The sequence below is a fragment of the Hyperolius riggenbachi genome, chromosome 5 (genome assembly GCF_040937935.1).
Source record: "Hyperolius riggenbachi isolate aHypRig1 chromosome 5, aHypRig1.pri, whole genome shotgun sequence".
NCBI lineage: Eukaryota > Metazoa > Chordata > Amphibia > Anura > Hyperoliidae > Hyperolius > Hyperolius riggenbachi.
The window spans coordinates 166,786,353-166,809,024 of NC_090650.1; the positions used below are offsets into that span (position 1 = coordinate 166,786,353).

General features: G+C 44.6%; 1 protein-coding gene across 1 annotated transcript in view; it reads left to right on the forward strand.

Moving 5' to 3' along the window:
• Positions 1–22,672, forward strand: part of LOC137519344 (protein C-mannosyl-transferase DPY19L1-like) — a 1,198,743-nt gene that overhangs the window by 531,266 nt on the left and 644,805 nt on the right. Inside the window, exon 9 of the mRNA XM_068238294.1 lies at positions 13,815–13,886. Within this exon, the coding sequence (XP_068094395.1) occupies positions 13,815–13,886 (72 nt within the window). The remainder of the gene's footprint in view (positions 1–13,814; positions 13,887–22,672) is intronic.

The window sequence follows — 22,672 nt, forward strand, 5'->3', positions numbered from 1 at the left end:
CCCCCACTATCACAAGGGTAACCTCGGACCTTCATAAATGGCAAGATTACCACATTTCATGGTTTGGCTTTCAAAATGGATTCCCTCCCCAAGTTATTATGTCTACTCAATACTGCCATTCTGGATCCCTGGATCTTATTTGATACCTTTACAGAGATCCTTATTTAGGATCATTTGGCACTGTCGCACCCCCGGCCCCTACCCCCTGCCCCCCCCCCGCATAGCTCGCTCTATTCTTACTCTTCAAAGACATGTTGGGGGGCGATCAGTCCCAAATTTATATAACTATCACTTGGCGGGCCAGATTAGACAGATGACAGCATGATGGGAGAGGGAACCCCGTGCTAGATGAGCTCAGATAGAATTCCAGGTACTTAAACCATACCAGCCAAGCGCCCTGCCCTGGGGATTAGTGGGCTACAATACTCCTGCCCCTCAAGTTTACTCTTCCTTGGCAGCCAACCTACATTTATGGTCTTCCTTAGGTAAACACATATCGTTATTCACTAAAGTCTCCAGTTTTATCCCCATTTTTGGTAACCCTTCATTATCGCCAGGTCTGAACTTATCATTAACCTCAATATGGAAACTTAAAAATATACTTACTATCAGAGATCTGCTAGATCCACTCACTGGTAAGCTGTATTCCTTTGACACTCTAAAGGAAAGACTGGGCATATCAGACTCTTACTATTTGCAATACCATCAAATCTGTCACTTTATCAGCTCAGTTTCTCCTTCATTGGATTTCCCACGTATGACTGACTTAGAATCAATTTGGAGTGGTGGACCCAAGCAAAAAGGTCTCGTATCAATGCTTTATACGTGGCTAAATGACCCCAAAAGATTGCAGCTGGAATTCCAACACAAATACATAAAGTATTGGGATCAAGCATTTCAAACCACCACTACTTTGGAATCCTGGATAAAAATATGGCAAAACGCATCCAAATCGTCCATTTGTGTCCAAACTAAAGAAAACATACAAAATCATGATGCTATGGTATAAAATTCCTGTCTGTCTGAACAAATGGATACCATTTATATCTTCGGCATGCTGGAGAAATTGTGGGGACACTGGCTCTTTGCACCATATAATGTGGGACTGCCCTATAATAAAAAAATTCTGGTCCGAGGTCAGAATCGGAATCCATTTTATTTCGCCAAGCATGACTGGGTCAGGCCCGGAATTGGGTTTGGCACAATGGAGCAATACATAGAAAGACAGGAAACATTAGAATGACAGTAGTGTCTTAAACTCAAGTATAAGCATACACGAATATACAATCACAATTAGATATACACATCCGAAGTCCGCCACTCCTATGCAGGTGGTAGGGCGCTGATAGTGGGTGGTAGGATGTTAAGGGAGTTCAGGAGGCTAACGGCCATCGGAAAGAAAGAGTTCTTGTGTCTGCTGGTCTTGGTGGGGATGGCCCGAAGTCTCCGACCCAGTGGAAGTGGGGTGAAAAAACAGTGGCCTGGGTGAGAGAGGTCACTTGCAATCCTCAGTGCCCTGGCTTGCAGTCTTGTGTTATACAGGTGGTCAAGTGGGGGCAGAGTTCTCCCAATGATCCTCTCTGCCGACCTAATGATCCTCTGTAATGTGTGCTTGTCACTGGCGGTGGCTCCGCCAGTGACAGGCACAAATTACAGAGGATCATTAGGTCCTGCTCTTTATCAAACGTCACACAGATATAGAAGTTCCTTTGGACCCTTGGATTTGCCTGCTTGCCTAACCACTGCCAAAAATTAAAAGCTCTTCTTTAAGACTTCTAAACCACTTTTTAACAGCAGCCCGCTGCCTAATATCCAAACACTGGAAAGATACCCAACCTCCATCCATCTCAGAACTTCAGAATAGATTAAAATATGTCTATTCAGGGCGTGGCTTGCTGAAGGCGCGAGTAGGACGCTCTTGAACTAAGCTCCTCTTCACCGTCTCTCCCAGGCTAATTATAAGCATTCTTCAGCTCACCGTTTTGATCCCACATGGGCGGTAGGAGGAGCAGGTAGGAGCGGAGAGACTCGGGACACTCTCGGAAACCCAACATCCAAAGCTTTTTCCGTCCGGTTACCCGCTCGCTGAGCGCCGCCGAAAGCTCCAAGATGGCGGACACAGGAGAAGGCCGCAGCCATGCCTAACTCTGAGCAGATAGCAGAGATAGACGTCTCCAACACTCCCTCACCTCCTAGATCCGAAGGCTTGGACTCTTATGTGGACATGGACCTCCATGAATATATACGCTCTCTCCCGACTAAAGATGATCTAGAGAAGTACGTCAGCAGAATAGAGGCTACTTACCAGAGGGAATTAGAGGAGGTCAAATCAGAAATCCGCCATATTGGCCACAGAGTGCAGGAATCGGAGAAGGAGATAGAAAAGTTGGAAAAGAAACAGAAAGACCACGAAGCTGGAACGCCACTCCAACCAAATTAAAGATATCTACAGTGGTGTGAAAAACTATTTGCCCCCTTCCTGATTTCTTATTCTTTTGCATGTTTGTCACACTTAAATGTTTCTGCTCATCAAAAACCGTTAACTATTAGTCAAAGATAACATAATTGAACACAAAATGCAGTTTTAAATGATGGTTTTTATTATTTAGTGAGAAAAAAACCTCCAAATCTACATGGCCCTGTGTGAAAAAGTGATTGCCCCCCCTTGTTAAAAAAATAACTTAACTGTGGTTTATAACACCTGAGTTCAATTTCTGTAGTCACCCCCAGGCCTGATTACTGCCACACCTGTTTCAATCAAGAAATCACTTAAATAGGAGCTATCTGACACAGAGAAGTAGACCAAAAGCACCTCAAAAGCTAGACATCATGCCAAGATCCAAAGAAATTCAGGAACAACTGAGAACAAAAGTACTGTAATTGAGATCTATCAGTCTGGTAAAGGTTATAAAGCCATTTCTAAAGCTTTGGGACTCCAGCGAACCACAGTGAGAGCCATTATCCACAAATGGCAAAAACATGGAACAGTGATGAACCTTCCCAGGAGTGGCTGGCCGACCAAAATTACCCCAAGAGGGCAGAGAAAACTCATCCGAGAGGCCACAAAAGACCCCAGAACAACATCTAAAGAACTGCAGGCCTCACTTGCTTCAATTAAGGTCATTGTTCACGACTCCAACATAAGAAAGAGACTGGGCAAAAATGGTCTGCATGGCAGATATCCAAGGCGCAAACCACTTTTAAGCAAAAAGAACATTAAGGCTCGTCCCAATTTTGCTAAAAAAATCTCAATGATTGGCAAGACTTCTGGGAAAATACCTTGTGGACCGACGAGACAAAAGTTGAACTTTTTGGAAGGTGTGTGTCCCGTTACATCTGGCGTAGAAGTAACACAGCATTTCAGCAAAAGAACATCATACCAACAGTAAAATATGGTGGTGGTAGTGTGATGGTCTGGGGTTGTTTTGCTGCTTCAGGACCTGGAAGGCTTGCTGTGATAGATGGAACCATGAATTCTACTGTCTACCAAAAAATCCTGAAGTAGAATGTCCGGTCATCTGTTCGTCAACTCAAGCTGAAGCGATCTTGGGTGCTGCAGCAGGACAATGACCCAAAACACACCAGCAAATTCACCTCTGAATGGCTGAAGAAAAACAAAATGAAGACTTTGGAGTGGCCTAGTCAAAGTCCTGACCTATATCCTATTGAGGAGATGTGGCATGACCTTAAAAAGGCGGTTCATGCTAGAAAACCCTCAAATAAAGCTGAATTACAACAATTCTGCAAAGATGAGTGGCCAAAATTCCTCCAGAGTGCTGTAAAAGACTCGTTGCAAGTTATCACAAATGCTTGATTGCAGTTATTGCTGCGAAGGGTGGCCCAACCAGTTATTAGGTTTAGGGGCAATTTCTTTTTCACACAGGGCCATGTAGGTTTTGAGTTATTTTTCTAACTAAATAATAAAAACCTTAATTTAAAACTGCATTTTGTGTTCAATTATGTTATCGTTGACTAATAGTTAACGGTTTTTGATTAGCAGAAACATTTAAGTGTGACAAACATGCAAAAGAATAAGAAATCAGGAAGGGGGCAAATAGTTTTTCACACCACTGTATATGAAGATCGATGACCAAGAAAACTGACAATGCCGGAATAACCTCCGCATTAGACGGATCCCGGAATCCTCTAAGGTACAAGACCTCATCCCCACACTAACGGGCATTTTTAATATGTTCCTCGGAACCTCCAGTGACTCTCCCATCGAAATGGACAGGGCGCACCGCACTCTGGGACCCGTCAGCAGTAACCCAGAGCGTCCAAGAGATGTAGTGTGTCGTCTGCACTATTACACAGTAAAAGAAGCTTTCTCGTTAGCCGCCCGGGAAAAAGGCCATATTGACTTTGATGGCGCCAGAATCACCATCTTGGCAGACCTCTCTCGCCTCACCCTGCAACTATGCAGGGCAGTTTGCCCGCTTCTGGAGGCCCTAAGTGCTAAGCACATCCCTTATCAATGGGGCTATGTATGTTGCCCTAAGGTATTATTACTTACACCATGACAGCTAGCATGAGTAGAGGTACAGGGGTGAGATGTGTGCATTTGCCTCTTTTAACGTGAAAGGAGTTAATAGCCCAACCAAAAGATCACAGATTCTGCATAGCATGCATAAAGCCAAAATCAAAATTGTAATGTTACAGGAGACTCATTTTAGGTCTGATAACTTCCCCCTGATCAAAGACCGGAACTATACTACATGGTTCCATAGCACCTTCCCTGATTCTAAATCTAAAGGTGTCTCTATAGGCCTCCACAGATCTCTCCCCTATTCTGAGGTTGAAACTCTGATAGACCCTCTGGGTAGATATATTTTTTTTACATCTGAAGCTCTGTGACACGCATATCGCCGGCTATTCCGGAAGACATTTATGACTGGGAGACCAGTTTTCTGTATATATGATTTCAATTGTTGAGATGAATCTTGTGGGTTCATGTCCCCAAATTTACCTTTAAAATTGTACAGCTCTTCGTAGTATGCTTTAAAGGGAACCTTAACTGAATGGGGGGTAAAGAGTTTTACTTACCTGGGGCTATTACCAGCCCCCTGCAGCAGTCCTGTGCCCTCGGCGCTGCTCTGGAATCCTCTGGTCCCCTGCTGTCACATAGTTTCGTTTTTGACGACTCACCAGTCGCCGGACGCCATGCGTATTATTGGACGCATTCACCAATGCAATTAGCGCTATTGCGGACCGCCACGCGTACAAAAATATGTGTTGCCGCATTCCGCACGCGTAGATATGCGGCAACGCGTATTTTTGTACGCGTTGCGGTCCGCAATAGCGCTAATTGCATTAGTGAATGCGTCCAATAATACGCATGGCGGCCGGCAACTGGTGAGTCGTCAAAAACTAAACTAAGTGACAGCGGGGGACCAGAGGATTCCAGAGCGGCGCCGAGGGCACAGGACTGCTGCAGGGGGCTGGTAATAGCCCCAGGTAAGTAAAACTCTTTACCCCCCGTTCAGTTAAGGTTCCCTTTAAATGTGTCTGCTATTTGGTTGGCTCTATGTACTCTGGGACCTTTCTTAGTGGTAATGGAAGGAATGTAAGTGGCGTTCTTCCACACTTATCAGCCTTTTCGTATAGGACCCCCCTGAACCTCTACCTCTGGGCTTTGTTGCCAAAAATTGTAAGTATCTGTGGACCCTGGCAGTGGGAACACAGACTTTAGGACTTTAACACAAGATACAACATGTTTTCCGGGGTTTGAGTCACATACAGACGGTCCTGATCATCATCATCATCATAATAGAACTCTTCTCCTGACCCCCCCACCACCTCTGCCGCCCCAACATCCCCAGACACAGACCCCTCATCGTCCTCAACATAAACTTGGGATGTTGGCCTGCGCCCAACCTCCTCCTCCACATCAGACCCCATCATCTCCTCAAAGGCAGCGGCAGCCATAAATACTCGCCCAGACCCTGGACTGAGGGATGCAACGCTCTCGTCCGGGGAGGGCTGTTGACCACTGGCTGCTGGGGTGGATGTCACAACTTGCGTGGGGCGTTGGCTGCTGCTGCTGGGAGTGCTGTTCACAGCGGAGGTCTGTGAGAAACTCATATGGGCTGCTCCTCCGTCATCATGTCCATCAATGCCTGTGAGTCAAACTCCTAAACGACCACACGGCGTTGAGCCAAGGTGCTGAAAATGGGTGACACCGGTGTCGGCTGACTCGGCCATGGACCAGTCCCAGAACTAGCGGAGGCAATGGCACTCCCTCTCCTGCCACACCCACGACCCCTGCCAGACATGTTGTATACTATGCACAAGATTTCAAGGTGGAGAAAGTGTGCTGCTTTTTGCAGTCAATACCTGCGTGGGCATGGGGACAGATGGAATATAACGGGGGTTTTATTGATTTTTCAGAGAATAACAAAAAAACAAACAAACAAATGCGCAGACAATGCAATTCAGAAATACTGAATACACTGTAATAGAACTCGGAAATCACTGGACAGCGCCACGGTTTGACTGCACTATACGCACAGCAAAGTAACTGGCTGCACGTTACTAGCACAGTACAATGTCACTGAGTAAACTTAGTGACTGACCAGTGGTAGGGACTGCAAGTAACTGAAGTTGATCACTGGCTATAAGCTGAATACAAGTGATACAGTAAAATAGTATAGAACACAAAAATGAGTGGACAGCGGTCTGCCTGCACTAACAGTACAGTACAATGTCACTGAGTAAACTTAGTGACTGACCAGTGGCAGTGAATGCAAGTAACTGAAGTTGATCACTGGCTATGAGCTGAATACAAGTGATACAGTAAAATAATATAGAACATAAACAGTTATGGACAGCGGTCTGTTTGCAGTGCACTAATAGAACAGTACAATATCACTGACTAAACGTACCAGTGACTGACGAATGACAGTAACTGAAGTTGATCGCTGGCTGGCTCAGCTAGATAACAAGTATACAGTATTACAGCTGTATAATCAGTCTGAACCTGTCTGCCTACACTAAGCACAGTAATCAGTACACTCTCACTATGACTACACTGACTACAGCTAACTGAAGTAATAATAAATCACTAACAGGCTAGCTAGCTAGCTAGCTAAATACAACTGACAAGTACATTATCAGAGCAATGTTAGGAGTAAAAATGCTAAGTTCTTAACAAATAAAACGTGCATGCTGAAGCAACAATGGCCTGGAGATGATCCTCTTATTGCCACAGTCTAGCAAGGACGGAGCTTTTCATCATGGCCGCCGCTTTATATACAGGAGGGGAGGGCATCTGATTGGCCCAGGGAAGTCATTTCCACCCATTTCCGCTAATCACGATCTCACCACGGCGTTCCCCGCCTTGTTCACGATTGTGAACGCACTTTCCCGCCGTGAATGCATCTAGATATACAAAATCACGGCCTGTCGTGGCCTTGTTCCGTGGTTCAAAATCAATCAACGGCTTCGGATTTCAAAGCCGAACACTGGAAAAATGCTTGTGATTCACGGCTATTCCGTGATCACAAGTTCTCCGTGAGCATCCCTAGTACCTGGCTCTGATACATCTCTTGCACTTTATTGGACTTGAGGAGGTGGGCAGATACCCACAAAATGCATCGCCTGTGCGTAATAAAAATCATATTTAGATGAACTTGTTGTTATTGAGGTAAGCCATCTCTATTTTTCTATTTTTAGCTGTTTTGAAATTAGTTTTATATACTTCTGGGCGCCTCTTACCCAATTTGTGCTTTTCACCCTCTTTTAGGAGGGGTGTATGTTAGTACCTAGTGGCTTTGCCACGATAGGACCTTTGTTGTTTTTTCCCAAGAATGTGACCGCATCCAGCTCCAGCCGGACACCCAAGTGGAGTCAGGTTTATAGATCTCCACCTGTTTTCAACGGTTGGTTGCCTTTTCGTGCAACCTTCCTTTGTGAGTACCCCAATCCTTTTTGCTTTTCATCTCTCTTCTTGTGACATACTGCACCATTTGGGCTCCCTTAGTCTCGGTGTTCTTTGTTTTTAGGGTGTTTGGTCACCCTAACTTGCAACTCAGAAATCTGGCTTCATAGACTTCAATGCAAAAGCTTGTACTGTCAGGTTTTAGGGAAATTCTGTGACCATCTGTTATCCTTGCTTCATTTGGTATTTGTATTTTGCACAAGGGTGCCTAAACTTGAATCCAATTCTCCAGATGTTGTCTCACAATTGATTTATACAGAGGGACTTGTGTAGTAGCAACTAGTATTTTTTTCCCCATTTTATGCATCCCAGAATTGTATTTGCTTTAGCTGCTGCTACTTGGCATTGAATACCATTACTTAACTTGTTATTAACTAGTATTCCCAAGTCTGATATTGCCAGCTATAGCCATTTATATTATATGGTGCTCTGCCATTGGGATGTCTAAGATGCATTAAAGGGAACCAGAGAGGAACGGGGGGTTGAAAAAAGAAAATGATTTTATACATACCTGGGGCTTCTTCCAGCTCCATAAGCCTGAATCGCTCCCACGCCGCCGTCCTCAGCTTCCTGGATCCGCCGGTACCGGGCCCGTCACTTCCGGCGGACGCGGCCAATTGTCCGCATCACAGGGGCTCCCTCCATACATGTACGCATGCGGCAGCGCAGTAAGCAGCCACATGCGTATCTGTATGTAGAGAGAGCACCCTGTAATGCGGAGAATTGGCCGCGTCCACCGGCCGACTTGCCGACTCACGGCAATGACGGGACCCGGTGGCGGCGGATCCAGGCAGCGGAGGACGGCGGCGTGGGAGCGATCCGTGCGTATGGGGCTGGAGGAAGCCCCAGGTATGTATATTGAATCCTCTCTGGTTCCCTTTAACTTACTTGTATCAGTATAAAATTTCACCTGCTTAGTGTTGATAGTTTTGCATTATATTGTGTCATCTGCAAAGATGACATTGCTCTGCATTTCATCTACTAGCCCATTAATAAATAAATTGATAGAGATTAAATCTTGTACTGACCCTTGTGGTACCCCACTGCTAACAGTTTCCCATTTTAAGTATGATCCATTTACCCCTACCTTTTGCCTTCTGTCCTTTAACCACTTGCCCTCTGCCGGGACGAGTAACTACGCCCCTGCAAAATGCCACAACTCTTTGCAGGGGCGTAGCTACTACGTCCCTCCGTGCTTCTCCCCCCGCTCACCCCCCTGCACTCGGTATTGCTGCTCATTACTGCCGATCGTTAGCCGCTAGATCAATAATTGAGAAAACAAATCCCATTCATTGATCTAAGTCCCCCTATGAACGGCCGCAGCCGTCTATTCAGACGGCTCTGACATTCATAAATCCCGTCATTGTAGTGCTTCCATTTCCATACTAATAGTATGATAAGCTGAAGTCTCCACTGAGGACATCTTGTGGCCAAATTGTAATATTACATCTCCTTTTTTTTTAGTTAATGATCCCTAGTTACTTTTTTTTTCTTTTTAAATTAACCGCTGACCTCCCACACTCCCCTAAAGTTACCATTTTTTTTTTAATTAAAAAAAAAAATTACAAATAAAAAAAAATACTTAAATAGTTACCTTAGGGACTGAACTTTTTTAATATGTATATCAAAACTGTATACTACAATTAATTTATATATTATGTGCTTGTAATTAGGGATAGGTGCAAAACTGAAAAAATGCACCTTTATTTCCACATAAAATATTGGCACCATACATTGTACTAGGGAAAAATGTTAAACGTTGCAATAACCGAGACAAATGGGCAAATAAAATGTGTGGGTTTTAATTACGGTAGCATGTTTTATTTTGAAACTATAATGGCCGAAAACTGAGAATTTTTTTCTTATTCTTCCCATTAAAACTGAGTTAGAATAAAATAAATCTTAGCAAAAAGTACCCCCCAAACAAAGCCTAATCAGTGGCGAAAAAAACAAGATATTCATTGTTTCGTTGTGATAAGTAGTAAAGTTATAAGTGAATGAATGGAAGGAGTGCTGACGGTTGAAAATTGCTCTGTTTTTTTAAGGGGAAAAACCATTCGAGGTGAAGTGGTTAAACAGTTCTCTATCCACATACACACATTTTCTCCTATCCTGAGCTTCTTCACCAGGCTATTGTTGGAAACTGCGTCAAAAGCCTTTGCAATGTCTAAAGATGCTACGCCAATAGTTTTCCCAATAACTAAAATTGCATTCACTACTTCATAAAAACTGAGAATGTTCCATGATTTTGTTAGAAAATGTATGCTGATGAACAGAAATTAGATTATTATGTGCCATATAATTTTGTATAACTTCCTTTACGATACCTTCAAATGTTTTACACACAACTGACGTTAAGCTCACAGTTCTATAGTTAAAAGGGAAGACATCAGCTGTACGCCTGTCATAGGGAACTGGTCTACTTGAAAAAGAATCATAAAATAAGATTAAGTAATCTATTGATAACTGAACTAAATTCCTTTAGTTCAAAGTAATTTTTTGTAACCACTTCAGGACGAGAGCAATTTTCTCATATCAGCACTGCTCCCATTCATTTGCCAATAACTTTATTACTACTTATCACACCTAAATGATCTACAGTGGAGGAAATAATTATTTGACCCCTCACTGATTTTGTAAGTTTGTCCAATGACAAAGAAATGAAAAGTCTCAGAACAGTATCATTTCAATGGTAGGTTTATTTTAACAGTGGCAGATAGCACATCAAAAGGAAAATCGAAAAAATAACCTTAAATAAGAGATAGCAACTGATTTGCATTTCATTGAGTGAAATAAGTTTTTGAACCCTCTAACAATAAAAGACTTAAAGAGGAACTCCAGTGAAAATAATTTAATATAAAAAGGTGCTTAATTTTTACAATAATTATGTATACATGATTTAGTCAGAGTTTGCTCATTGTAAAATCTTTCCTCTCCCAGATTCACATTCTGACATGTATTACATGGTGACATTGTTACTGTGGGCAGATTATGTGACTGTTCTGGCTTTAACAGATAGCTATAAACAGCCATTTCCTGTGTGTGTCATTGTTACATTGTGGCAGTTTGCCCAGAGTACCGTACGGTACCAGAGCCTCTTGTGGGAGGGGTTTCAGCACAAAATCAGTCATACAGCGCCCCCTGATGGTCTGTTTGTGAAAATCATTATATTTTTCATGTAAAAGTGGGTATCAGCTACTGATTGGGATAAAGTTCAATTCTTGGTCGGAGTTTCTCTTTAATACTTAGTGGAAAAACCCTTGTTTGCAAGCACAGAGGTCAAACGTTTCTTGTAATTGATGACCAAGTTTGCACACATTTTAGGAGGAATGTTGGTCCACTCCTCTTTGCAGATCATCTCTAAATCCCTAAGGTTTCGAGGCTGTCTCTGTGCAACTCTGAGCTTGAGCTCCCTCCATAGGTTTTCTATTGGATTAAGGTCCGGAGACTGACTAGGCCACTCCATGACCTTAATGTGCTTCTTCTTGAGCCACTCCTTTGTTGCCTTTGCTGTATGTTTTGGGTCATTGTCGTGCTGGAACACCCATCCATGACCCATTTTCAGTTTCCTGGCAGAGGGAAGGAGGTTGTCGTTCAGGATTTCACGATACATGGCTCCATCCATTTTCCCGTTAATGCGATTAAGTTGTCCTGTGCCCTTAGCAGAAAAACACCCCCAAAGCAAAATGTTTCCACCCCCATGCTTGATGGTGGGGACGGTGTTTTGGGGGTCATAGGCAGCATTTTTCTTCCTCCAAACACAGCGAGTTGAGTTAATGCCAAAGAGCTCTATTTTGGTCTCATCAGACCACAACACCTTCTCCCAGTCACTCACAGAATCATTCAGGTGTTCATTGGCAAACTTCAGACGGGCCTGCACATGTGCCTTCTTGAGCAGGGGGACTTTGCGAGCCCTGCAGGATTTTAATCCATTGCGGTGCAATGTGTTTCCAATGGTTTTCTTGGTGACTGTGGTCCCTGCTAATTTGAGGTCATTCACTAACTCCTCCTGTGTAGTTCTAGGATGCTTTTTCACCTTTCTCAGAACCATTGACACCCCACGAGGTGAGATCTTGCGTGGAGCCCCAGAGCGAGGTCGATTGATGGTCATTTTGTGCTCCTTCCATTTTCGAACAATCGCACCAACAGTTGTCACCTTCTCTCCCAGCTTCTTGCTAATGGTTTTGTAGCCCATTCCAGCCTTATGCAGGTCTTCAATTTTGTCTCTGACATCCTTGGACAGCTCTTTGGTCTTTCCCATGTTGGAGAGTTTGGAGTCTGCTTGATTGATTGATTCTGTGGACAGGTGTCTTTTATACAGGTGACTAGTTAAGACAGGTGTCCTTAATGAGGGTGACTAATTGAGTAGAAGTGTCTAACCACTCTGTGGGAGCCAGAACTCTTAATGGTTGGTAGGGGTTCAAAAACCTATTTCACTTAATGAAATGCAAATCAGTTGCTATCTTTTATTGAAGGTTATTTTTTCGATTTTCCTTTTGATGTGCTATCTGCCACTGTTAAAATAAACCTACCATTGAAATGATACTGTTCTGAGACTTTTCATTTCTTTGTCATTGGACAAACTTACAAAATCAGTGAGGGGTCAAATAATTATTTCCTCCACTGTATATATTGTTTTCCAGGACAAATTGGGCTTTTAGTATGTGATAATTTTGTTTAGTAATTACCTTATTTTCTATGCATTTTAAAAAGAAAATAAGGGGAAAAAATAGAAAAAAAACACACTTTTTTTTCTCCATTTACATCTATTATAGCTTTACAATAATTGTGCTAACTATAAGTTAAACCCACAAATTGTATTTGCTTATCCATCCTGGTTATTACAACATTTAGATTATGTTCATAGTACAATGTATGGTGAAAACATTGCATTTGGAAATAAAGGTGTCTTGTGGTGGCTGGATGGTGTAATGGTTAAGGGCTCTGCCTCTGATGCAGGAGACCAGGGTTCGAATCTCGGCTCTGCCTGTTCAGTAAGCCAGCACCTATTCAGTAGGAGACCTTTGGCAAGTCTCCCTAACACTGCTACTGCCTATAGAGCGCGCCCTAGTGGCTGCAGCTCTGGCGCTTTGAGTCTGCCAGGAGAAAAGCGCGATATAAATGTTATTTGTCTTGTCTTTGTCTTATTACTGTTTTTCCTTTTTTGCTTTCTCATTGTACCCTATCGATGATTATAAGACCCTTTTTTTCAAAAATAATAGTAATATACCCTCATAGCATATATATTTAAAAAGCCAAGTTCCTAAAGAATATATGTTTTTTTTTATTTTACATTCTGTCACTTTGTTTTCATTTTACAAGTCTTTTATGCTGATACAGAATATACAAAAATGTAATTGCTGTTGATTCAGTTTGTGACTAAAAAGAATACACAAGACACAGGCTTCACCTCTAAAACCCTCTAAACTCTATTCTACTACTTATCATGGTTAAAATGTTACCACATATGTCTCTTGTAGTTTTGCTAATACTTTCCCTAGTTTGATCATAATTTTGAAATTATTTTTTTTATGTTTCATTGAGTTTGTTTCTACCTATTTTTTATGTGACGCGGATCCAATCTGTAAGACACACCAAAATGTATTCTACAGCTTGTCACAATTAAAATGATACCACATGTGCCTCATTTAGTAGTAAACTGTTGATGCACTCACCACAATTAAACTTTATTATTATTATTATTATTATTATTATTATTATTATTTATTGTATGTATAAAGCGCCAACATATTACGTAAATATATCCATCCATTTGTCTTCAAGTGGTTAAACATTTAATAAAAAAAGTTGCACATGTATTTATTTATTCTTATAGTAATGAGTGTATTGTAACTTCTTCATTTCTGTTTCTCTTTAGACACCATGGAGATATTTAAGGACCCTTTTACTTCCAGTAGTTCTGCTAGTATTTTGCATCATCTGTTCAATGGTAGGTAACAGCATTCTGAGAGGTCATATGGCATAGACTCACAAGTACTTTTGTATCAGTACTTGTGGTACATTAAGAAGGGCATAGTTCAACAAGTAGGGAAGTATGAGTTACAGGGAGCCATAACTCGATGGATGTGTGTCTTTTTCAACCCAAATAACTATGTAACATATGATGGGACATTGCCAATTTGTGAAAATGAAATATGAAATTAAAGGGACTCCGAGCAGTAACAAAAATCAAAATCTGAATTTGCCTGGGGCTTTCTCCACCCCACCATAGGTCGGGAGATCCCTCGGCGTCCATCTGGCTTCTCCCAGGCCCTGGTCAGAAATGGCTCCCCGGCAGCTCCTGGCGACACTGGGCCTGAGTGTCGGGCTCCTTCTTCCTGAAAGGTGGCGTCAGTTGTCACCATGCCGGCCGCCTCGCGTTATCAAGGCGGCCGGCGTGACAGGACTGCACATGCACGATTAAACCGCACATGGCCTTTCCTATCCACACACATCGTTGATCGTGCTCCTGAGCGGCTGTGCATGGCATCCATGTTAGGAAGTGTTCTGCATATACGTAGCGCACTGATGGTACATGCATCATAGCCATGGATGTCCGCAGAAAATTTTCCGGGGGGGCGGGGGGGGCAAAAAGGCGGGGAAGAAGTGGTGCTATGCGCGCTGCGCCAAAGAGTTCAGTGAAGTTGTGCGGCGTGCGCGCCAAATAGCATGAGGGTTACGTTGTGCGGCGCCGAAAAATGGATGTGGCCATGGACCAGAATGTGGGTGTGGCGACGGGTGGAGACAAATTGTCATGAACTTAGCAATGTGGGACATTAGATTAGGACAGTGGTGGCAAACCTTTTGGAGGCCTAGTGCCCAAACTGCAACCCAAAAGTCACTTTATGTATCGCAAAGTGGCAACAGCAATTTAAACTACATACAAACGTTTTAACTCATACATGAACATTATGGAAAATCCAAGTTGAAAATAAACTGTGAAGATAAACAATTTCATCCATCCTACGCCTGAAAAATGTATTCTTTTTTTTTAGAACCTCCCAGTTTTATTTTCGGTTTTAAAAAGCTAAAAAAGTAGGTTTAATGCTATTGTCTCATATGATGATGATTCAGCTTTTCCCATAGTCTCGCAGTTAGCAATCATGTGACCCCCCAACAAGACAAAATTTAGCAATCATGAGGCCCCCAACAAGACAAATTCAACAATCATGAGGCCCCCAACAAATCATGAAGCCCCCAACAAGACGCATTCAGCAATTGTGATGCCTCCAACAAGACAAATGTGTTGTCATGACGCCCCAAACAAATCATGAGGCCCCAAACAAGATAAATTCAGCAATCATGAAGCCCCCAATAAGACAAATTCAGCAATCATGAGGCCCCCAACAAATCATGAGGCCCCCAACAAGACACATTCAGCAATCCTGAGGCCCCCCAAAAATGATGAGGCCCCCCAACAAGACAAATTCAGCAATCATGAGGCCCCCAACAAGACAAATTCAGCAGTCACGAGGCGCATTAACCTCCTTAGCGGTAACCCCGTGTGTGACACGGGGTAAGCCGCCGGAGGGTGCCGCTCAGGCCCTGCTGGGCCGATTTGCTTAATTTTTTTTTTGCTGGACGCAGCTAGCACTTTGCTAGCTGCGCCAGCACCCCGATCGCCGCCGCCGCGCGCCCGATCGCCGCTATCCGGTGCGGCGCGCGGCCCCCCCCCCCCCCCAGACCCCGAGCGCTGCCTGGCCAATCAGTGCCAGGCAGCGCCGAGGGGTGGATCGGGTCTCCCAATGACGTCCCGACGTCGCTGACGTCGGTGACGTCATCCCGCCCCGTCGCCATGGCGACGGGGGAAGCCCTCCAGGAAATCCCGTTCTTTGAACGGGATTTCCTGATCGCCTATCGCCGGAGGCGATCGGCGGGGCTGGGGGGATGCCGCTGAGCAGCGGCTATCATGTAGCGAGCCCTCGGCTCGCTACATGATAAAAAAAAAAAAAAAAAAAAAAAAAAACTGTTGCGCTTCCCCCTGGCGGTATTTTTCATACCGCCAAGGGGGTTAATAGACAGCATTTCACATAAATAGGCAGAATGCCCCCTTAATATGGTAGACCCCTCTCACCTGGCTTCTCAATTCTCCTCTACTGGCTGCTGTGCCTGGCTGGCCTGGTAATACTGTTTTTGGCTGGATTGGGGATGACGTGTGGGCTGAAAGGCCTCGCGGTGATGCTGTGGCCGGGCTGGCGGTGATGCTGTGGCCAGGCTTGTGGTGATGCTGTGGCTGGGTTGGCTGGCGGTGATGCTGGGCTGTGCTTGGCTGGTTGAAGTAAATGCTGGCCTGACTAGTGGTGGTGCTATGGCCTTTTTGACAGTGATTCTGGGCTGGTTGGCTGGTGGTGATGCTGGGCTGGCTGGCCCGAATAGTTTAGATAGTGACAGGTGCCCCCTAGTTTAGGTAACGCCAGGAGCCCCTCAGTTTAGGTAGTAACAGGCGCCCCCCAGGTTAGGAAGTGACAGGGACCCCCCCAGTAAAGTAGTGACAGGGACCCCAAGTAAGGTAGTGACAGGGGACCCCCAGATTAGGAAGTGACAGGGACCCACAGGTTAGGTAGCGACAGGTGCCCCCAGTTTAGATAGTGACAGGGACCCCCCGGTTAGGAAGTGACAGGTACCCCCCAGGTTAGGAAGTGACAGGGACCCCAGTTAGGTAGTGACAGGCACCCCCCAGGTTAGAAAGTGACAGGTGCCCCCCAGGTTAGGTAGTGACAGGGACCCTCAGTTAGGTGTCACTACCCCCCAGATTAGGTAGTGACAGGCACCCCCCAGATTAGGTAGTGACAGGGACCCCAAGTCCAGTTAGGTAGTGACAGGGAAGCCCAGGTTAGGAAGTGACAGGCGCCCCAAAGTTAGGAAGTGACAGGGATCCCCGTTTAGGTAGTGAGTGACAGGGACCCCAAGTATGTGCCATATGTGCGGACGCCCATGATCATAGCTGCAACCCGGTCAGAGCTTTTAAAGAGGGACTACAGCAGCACTAAGAAGAGGAAGAAGATGTGGAGCTGGAAAAAAGCTCCAGGTATGACTAATTCTTCTTTGTTTGTTTGTGCGTGTGGTTCAGCTGTTCTTAAAGAGCTACACAAAGAATTCAGTCTTTAAGGTAGCCATACATCAGGCAACTTTACAGCCAATCGACCATCCGATTAAATTATTATAATAGAATCGGATGAAAATTGGTGCCGACAAGTGCATGACCAACCGACAATGCAACCAATTTCGGGACAAAATTGGTCACATAAGTCAATTGCACATGCTGCAAGAAGATCGGGGCCGATCGCCCCGATCGGGTGCGCGGAGGTAACGGCGTGCAATTTCGGGATGATCGACGAACGCGACAAAACCCCCAGTGCTGTCCACCCGGTGCCCAGTGCAAGTGATACATTACCTCCCCGTGGCCTCCGCTTGTCCTATGCTGCCTCCGGGATCCCGCTGTTCTGCATACACGTGTGCTCCACGTGGTTGCCCAGACGTCACACATGTGGCCACATTACTAGGCAACCACATGGCACGCGTGTATGGAGAATGGAGGACAAGCGGAGAGGTAATGTATCACACTTGCACTGGGAACAGGGGGAACATTTAACATTAGGGGGTACATGCACTATCTGTCCCAGGAGAGGACGTCAGGATGTGTGCTCCTAATCCCTAGATAGCTTTGATGCAATGAATGTTTGCATGTCTGCATGCATGTTACAGGGCCAGAGTTAGGACACCTACGTTTACCTGGGTACTTCTGTGCAGTGTAGTTGACTAAGCAAGAGAATGCATTCCTTTGTGAAATAAGACATTGGCTTTAACTTAGTTGTAGGGATAACCGTGGTGCCTGGATGAATGAATCTGTAAATCCATTTGTCTGAACATTTGCATGTGAGTGTGCAAAGGGTTAATGTTTTTTTTTTTTTTGCTATTTTTTGACCACACCTCTTTTAGCACCTCTCTTTCCTTAATTACTTATTTAAATGTCCTAAGTAGAGGCGATGTGCCTGGATTTATGTATTGTTGTTTTGTTTTTGTTTTTTTATCTTTTTTTCATTAATGTCAATGACTAAAATCTGATTGGCTGTTGTTGCCCGCCCCTTTGTTCACTAATTGTGAACCGCAGTCACCCAGTGACTAACACTCCAAAGTTTGTGCATGCTGGCATTTAACATATAAAAATGGCAGCATTTTTATTTTTTTTTATTGAAAATCAATGTATGAAATTTTATTGGTTGTTGGTTGCTTCGCCAAATTTTTCTAAACTTGAAGTGGAAACACTCAGTGACCTTATTTGTGATATTTGAGGTCCCTGATATCAATAATGTGAGAATGGCAGCCTTTTTAATTGGCAGCAGTTTAAAATTTTCCCATTTAAACAAATGGCTGTCGAAGACTCCGCCCACTTTTAAAGAAATTTTAACCGCAGCCACCCAGTGACGCATGGTGCCAAGTTTGGGGAGTCTGGCTTTAATCCTGGGAGAATTACAGCTGTTGACAGTTTCTGATTGAAGTCAATAGGGAAAATCTGATTGGTTGTTTGTAGCTCTACCCACTTTTTGGGTCCCCAAAATGTGACACCCCATGAATAAGTAACTCAAGTTTGGGGAGTGTAACTTCAGTCAGAGTTGGACTTCCAAAGGGTGAACACTGGTCTCTGGAGCTCTGCTCCCAAGGACTTCTCTGTGTGTGCCTGACCGACCAGCAGTGCAGGGGGAGAAGAGTCTGGACTTTAAAGCCTTGCTTGGGTCTTTGCCTGCAGAGGCTTATCTTGCAGGCCGGCTACCCCAGAATGGAGCAGCCGGCTCCAAAACCCCCCGAACCTGTTTGCTTGGGAGGGGAAGGCACTTCAACTGTTATGGACGCTGTGACATGGGTGCAAGCAGTAAATGAGTGCTGGAGTGTCTCTCAAGGTGGAAGATGGTTCCCCTTTGTCAACAGGTCAGCAAGCAATTGCACCTCAACAAGTAATAAATGCTGAATTAAAATCTGCTGGTTCTGATAATGTTAAAGGACTTCCGAGGCCAAAATTAATAAAAGCACACTATACCTTTTTTTTGCAGAATCCACGGAGGACGTCCTGCCCGTCCTCCGCTCTGTTCCGCCATCAATGCACGTCTTATTGTTCCCCTACGGCTCGGCCCGACCCCACCGAACGGGTCGCATGGATGCCACCTCTAATATGGCCGCCGCCTTGCTCCGCGGCCGCGCAGTACGCTTTGTCGCTAGCGCGACTGCGCAGCCTATTGCCCGCCTCCCACCGCGTACTAGGTCCCGGCATGCTCCCCAAGCGTACATCGGGCGGGCGCACACAGGCTGCGCAGTCGCGCTAGCGACAAAGCGTACTGCGCAGCCGCGGAGCAAGGCGGCGGCCATATTAGAGGTGGCATCCATGCGACCCGTTCGGTGGGGTCGGGCCGAGCCGTAGGGGAACAATAAGACGTGCATTGATGGCGGAACAGAGCGGAGGACGGGCAGGACGTCCTCCGTGGATTCTGCAAAAAAAAAAGGTATAGTGTGATTTTATTAATTTTGGCCTCGGAAGTCCTTTAAAGACATTAAAACAAATGATGAATTGGATAACATGAAGTGTACAAGTAATATCACGTTACCTGGTGATATTAAGTTTGATGTGGTGGCGATGATGCAGGAATGTGTGCAAAGTCATGCTGAAGGGCCAGATTATACGGAGGAATCGGTGGTGGAGTTTATTCAAACTGGGGAAAGTAAAATGGTGGTAGTTCAACATTTTCAGAGTGTTGAAAAGCAGAAGGCTGAGATACCTGAGGAGAGCAGCGAGATGCTGTAGGAGGAACCTGTGGCTGCTGCTGACGTTCTGCTGAATGCCAGTGATAATATGGTTGGAAGGAGTGCGGAGGAGAAAGACATTGAGTCCACTTCCTGGTTCTCGACTTCCGGTGATGTCAGAGTGGAGTTCAATGTTCCAAGCGGAAAATTGTCCGCAAAACTATCTAAGGGGGAAAGAAAAGCTGCCAAGAAAGCTTGACGTCGTGGTCAGGCAAGCTTAATGGAGGAATCCAGGAGAGAAGCACATCCTGATACTGGTGTGGTCACAAGGGCAGCGCTAAACACTTGCCGGCATTGGCCGGTGAAACCAGAAGTGTCGGTGACGTAATTTCTGGTAAGTCGGAACATCGCAAAAATGACAGCAGTGATAGCAAGGAAGAGTCAGTGGCACAGCTCAAGGAAGAGGAGAGTACTCCAGGTCTTAAACAGGGTAAGAAAGTAGTGCCTGCTTTACCTGACACTAACTTGCCCAGAGTGGCAAAAAATGCTCATCAGGTACCAGCTATGGCTCAGAATGAAAATACAAAGAGTCAGCCAGAGGAAGATTCTGAACTTCCTGACCAGATGGGTGGGGGTGTGAAAAATGAAAGTAACATTTAGGAAAATTAAATATGTGAAACTATTTGTGGGGATAGAATTGTAAAACCAACCTGTACGGGTAAAGATATAATTTTGAATGTTGCAGATAAAGGTTGTGTGGGGTCTACATGAAAAGGGCGCCGGTAAAAAAGGGCGCCTGGTGGAGCCCATATATATACCAACTTCAGCTACAAAAAAGGTGCCTGGTGTAGCCCATAAAAACTTCGGCTACAAAAAAGGCGCCTGGTGTAGCCCATATAAACTTCGGCTACAAAAAAGACGCTTGGTGTAGCCCATATAAACACTTCGGCTACAAAAAAAAAGGTGCCTGGTGTAGCCCATATAAAAACTTCGGCTACAAAAAAACTCCAGGATGTGTTAATTACTATTCCCCCTCCAGGCCGCCATGGATAGTGGGGGAATGAAATAATTCGGCTTCCAGCGCTTGTAGCCCATATACAAACTTCAGCTAGAAAAAAACTCCGGGATGTGTTAATTACTATTCCCCCTCCAGGCCGCCATGGATAGTGGGGGAATGAAATAATTCGGCTTACAGTGCTTGTAGCCCATATAAAAACTTTGGCTACAAAAAAAAAAGTCAATAATATGGGCTACAGAGGGGCACCTTACTGTAGCCAAAAAAAATATGGGCTACAAAGGGGAGCCCGCTTGTAGCCGAAAACCTTGTAGCCGAAAAAATATGGGCTACAAAGGGGAGCCCGCTTGTAGCCTATATCAAAACTCGGGCGCCCTTTTCTACACCTTGTAGCCCATATTTCCAGAAATAACATTGATGTCTATGGCGGTGCCCTTTTCATACAGGCAGCTCGGGCGCCCTTTTCAACCGATCCCGTTGTGTGGACAATGCTAACAGTGATATTATGCAGGGAATGTGCCAAGATAGTTTATTGCAAGAGCAGAGTTTGTCTACTAGCAATAATAATGATTATGGTAGTGAAAACATTACAGAAACATTTAAATTGTTTCAACTAATGAGAAAATGATAATACCTTCTAAACAGGAGGGGTGGAGGAGTTGGTTGCCATTAATGTGCCTTGCAGTGTATCTAATGGACTGGTGCAAAAAGGGTCTGTAGAGATGGAGAATGTGGAGGAGGTGGTTCTGGCGTTGGGTGCGTTGGCAGACATTGATGAAGTGTTGGGTGACTTCTATTCTTAAAACAAGAAAATATGTAATTACTGAATGTAAATTAGTTATTTTTGATGTTAAGACAGGTGATGAATGAGAGTCTGGTTCTTTAAAGTTCAATTCTAACCTAAGTAATATTGAGACAGTTGGTTTAGGCGTGGATAACTGTTTGCAAGCTGAATTTATGGTTGGAAGCAATAGATTCAGATTTTTTGCAGATTTCTTATATAAATTTTACATTGCTGGTGATGAAATCTTTAGAGATAGGATTGTAGGTGTTGGTGGAAGTCACCCAACACTTTGTCCGCGGTCGGCTCCTGCACCCCTGGCACCAGTTGCAGTTACTCCTAAGGAGAAAATGGTTCAATGTAATGTACCAAATCCAATTTGGGCTGTTGATCGTGGGAGTAGTACCTCATCTACAGTAGATGTCAAATCGAAAACACCTGGTCCCAGACCTGGTGTGTCTTATGCTCAGGCGGCAAGAGGCCAATCAGCAAGAAGTCATAAATGGGAAGAGAGTACCTGCTCCTCTGGAGTCTAGCACTGATACACCCACGCTCGGGAGGAGGGATGCTGTACGTTTAAAGTGGGTTGGTGAAGGCACCATTCCTAATAAAAAAAGATTTTGTTGGTCTCCTCCTGGGCTTGGGTGTTAAAGCCCAAGATATCTTTGCTATTTTGGCTCCAGGAGATCTCCCCCCCCCCCCCCCCGAGTTACTATGATGTGAGCCTTGTAACAGCTGGTGGACTAGATTTTTTTCTTGAAGAGAGACAAAAAGTTAGCGACACGACCTGGAATTTCTTTGTCTTTTTTTCTTCAGGTATTCCTCCCTATACCCCTTCTCAACCTACTCCCCAATCTTAAATTCCCCCTGACCTCTTCCCTCAACCCCATTCTACACTGTCTTCTCAGTCCTCACAACTTCCTTCTTCTTCTAAGGTAGAATCCTCTGGAGTTCCTTCAAGAATCCGAGGGGGTGGTAAACCATCCTTGGAGGAAAAGGGATCTTCAGAAGGTAAATGGGAAAGCATGAAGAAAAAAACAAAAACAAACAATGTGTCTAGAGAGAAAAGAGCAAAGGAGAAATTGGAGGAGACCGGCCTAAAGAGGCAAGATATTATCCTTTCCTATAGGTATAGTGCCTTAGAGGAAGAAGACTCCCCAGTTAAAGAGATGGAGGTTTCGACACCTGGTCAGGGGAATGCCTCTTA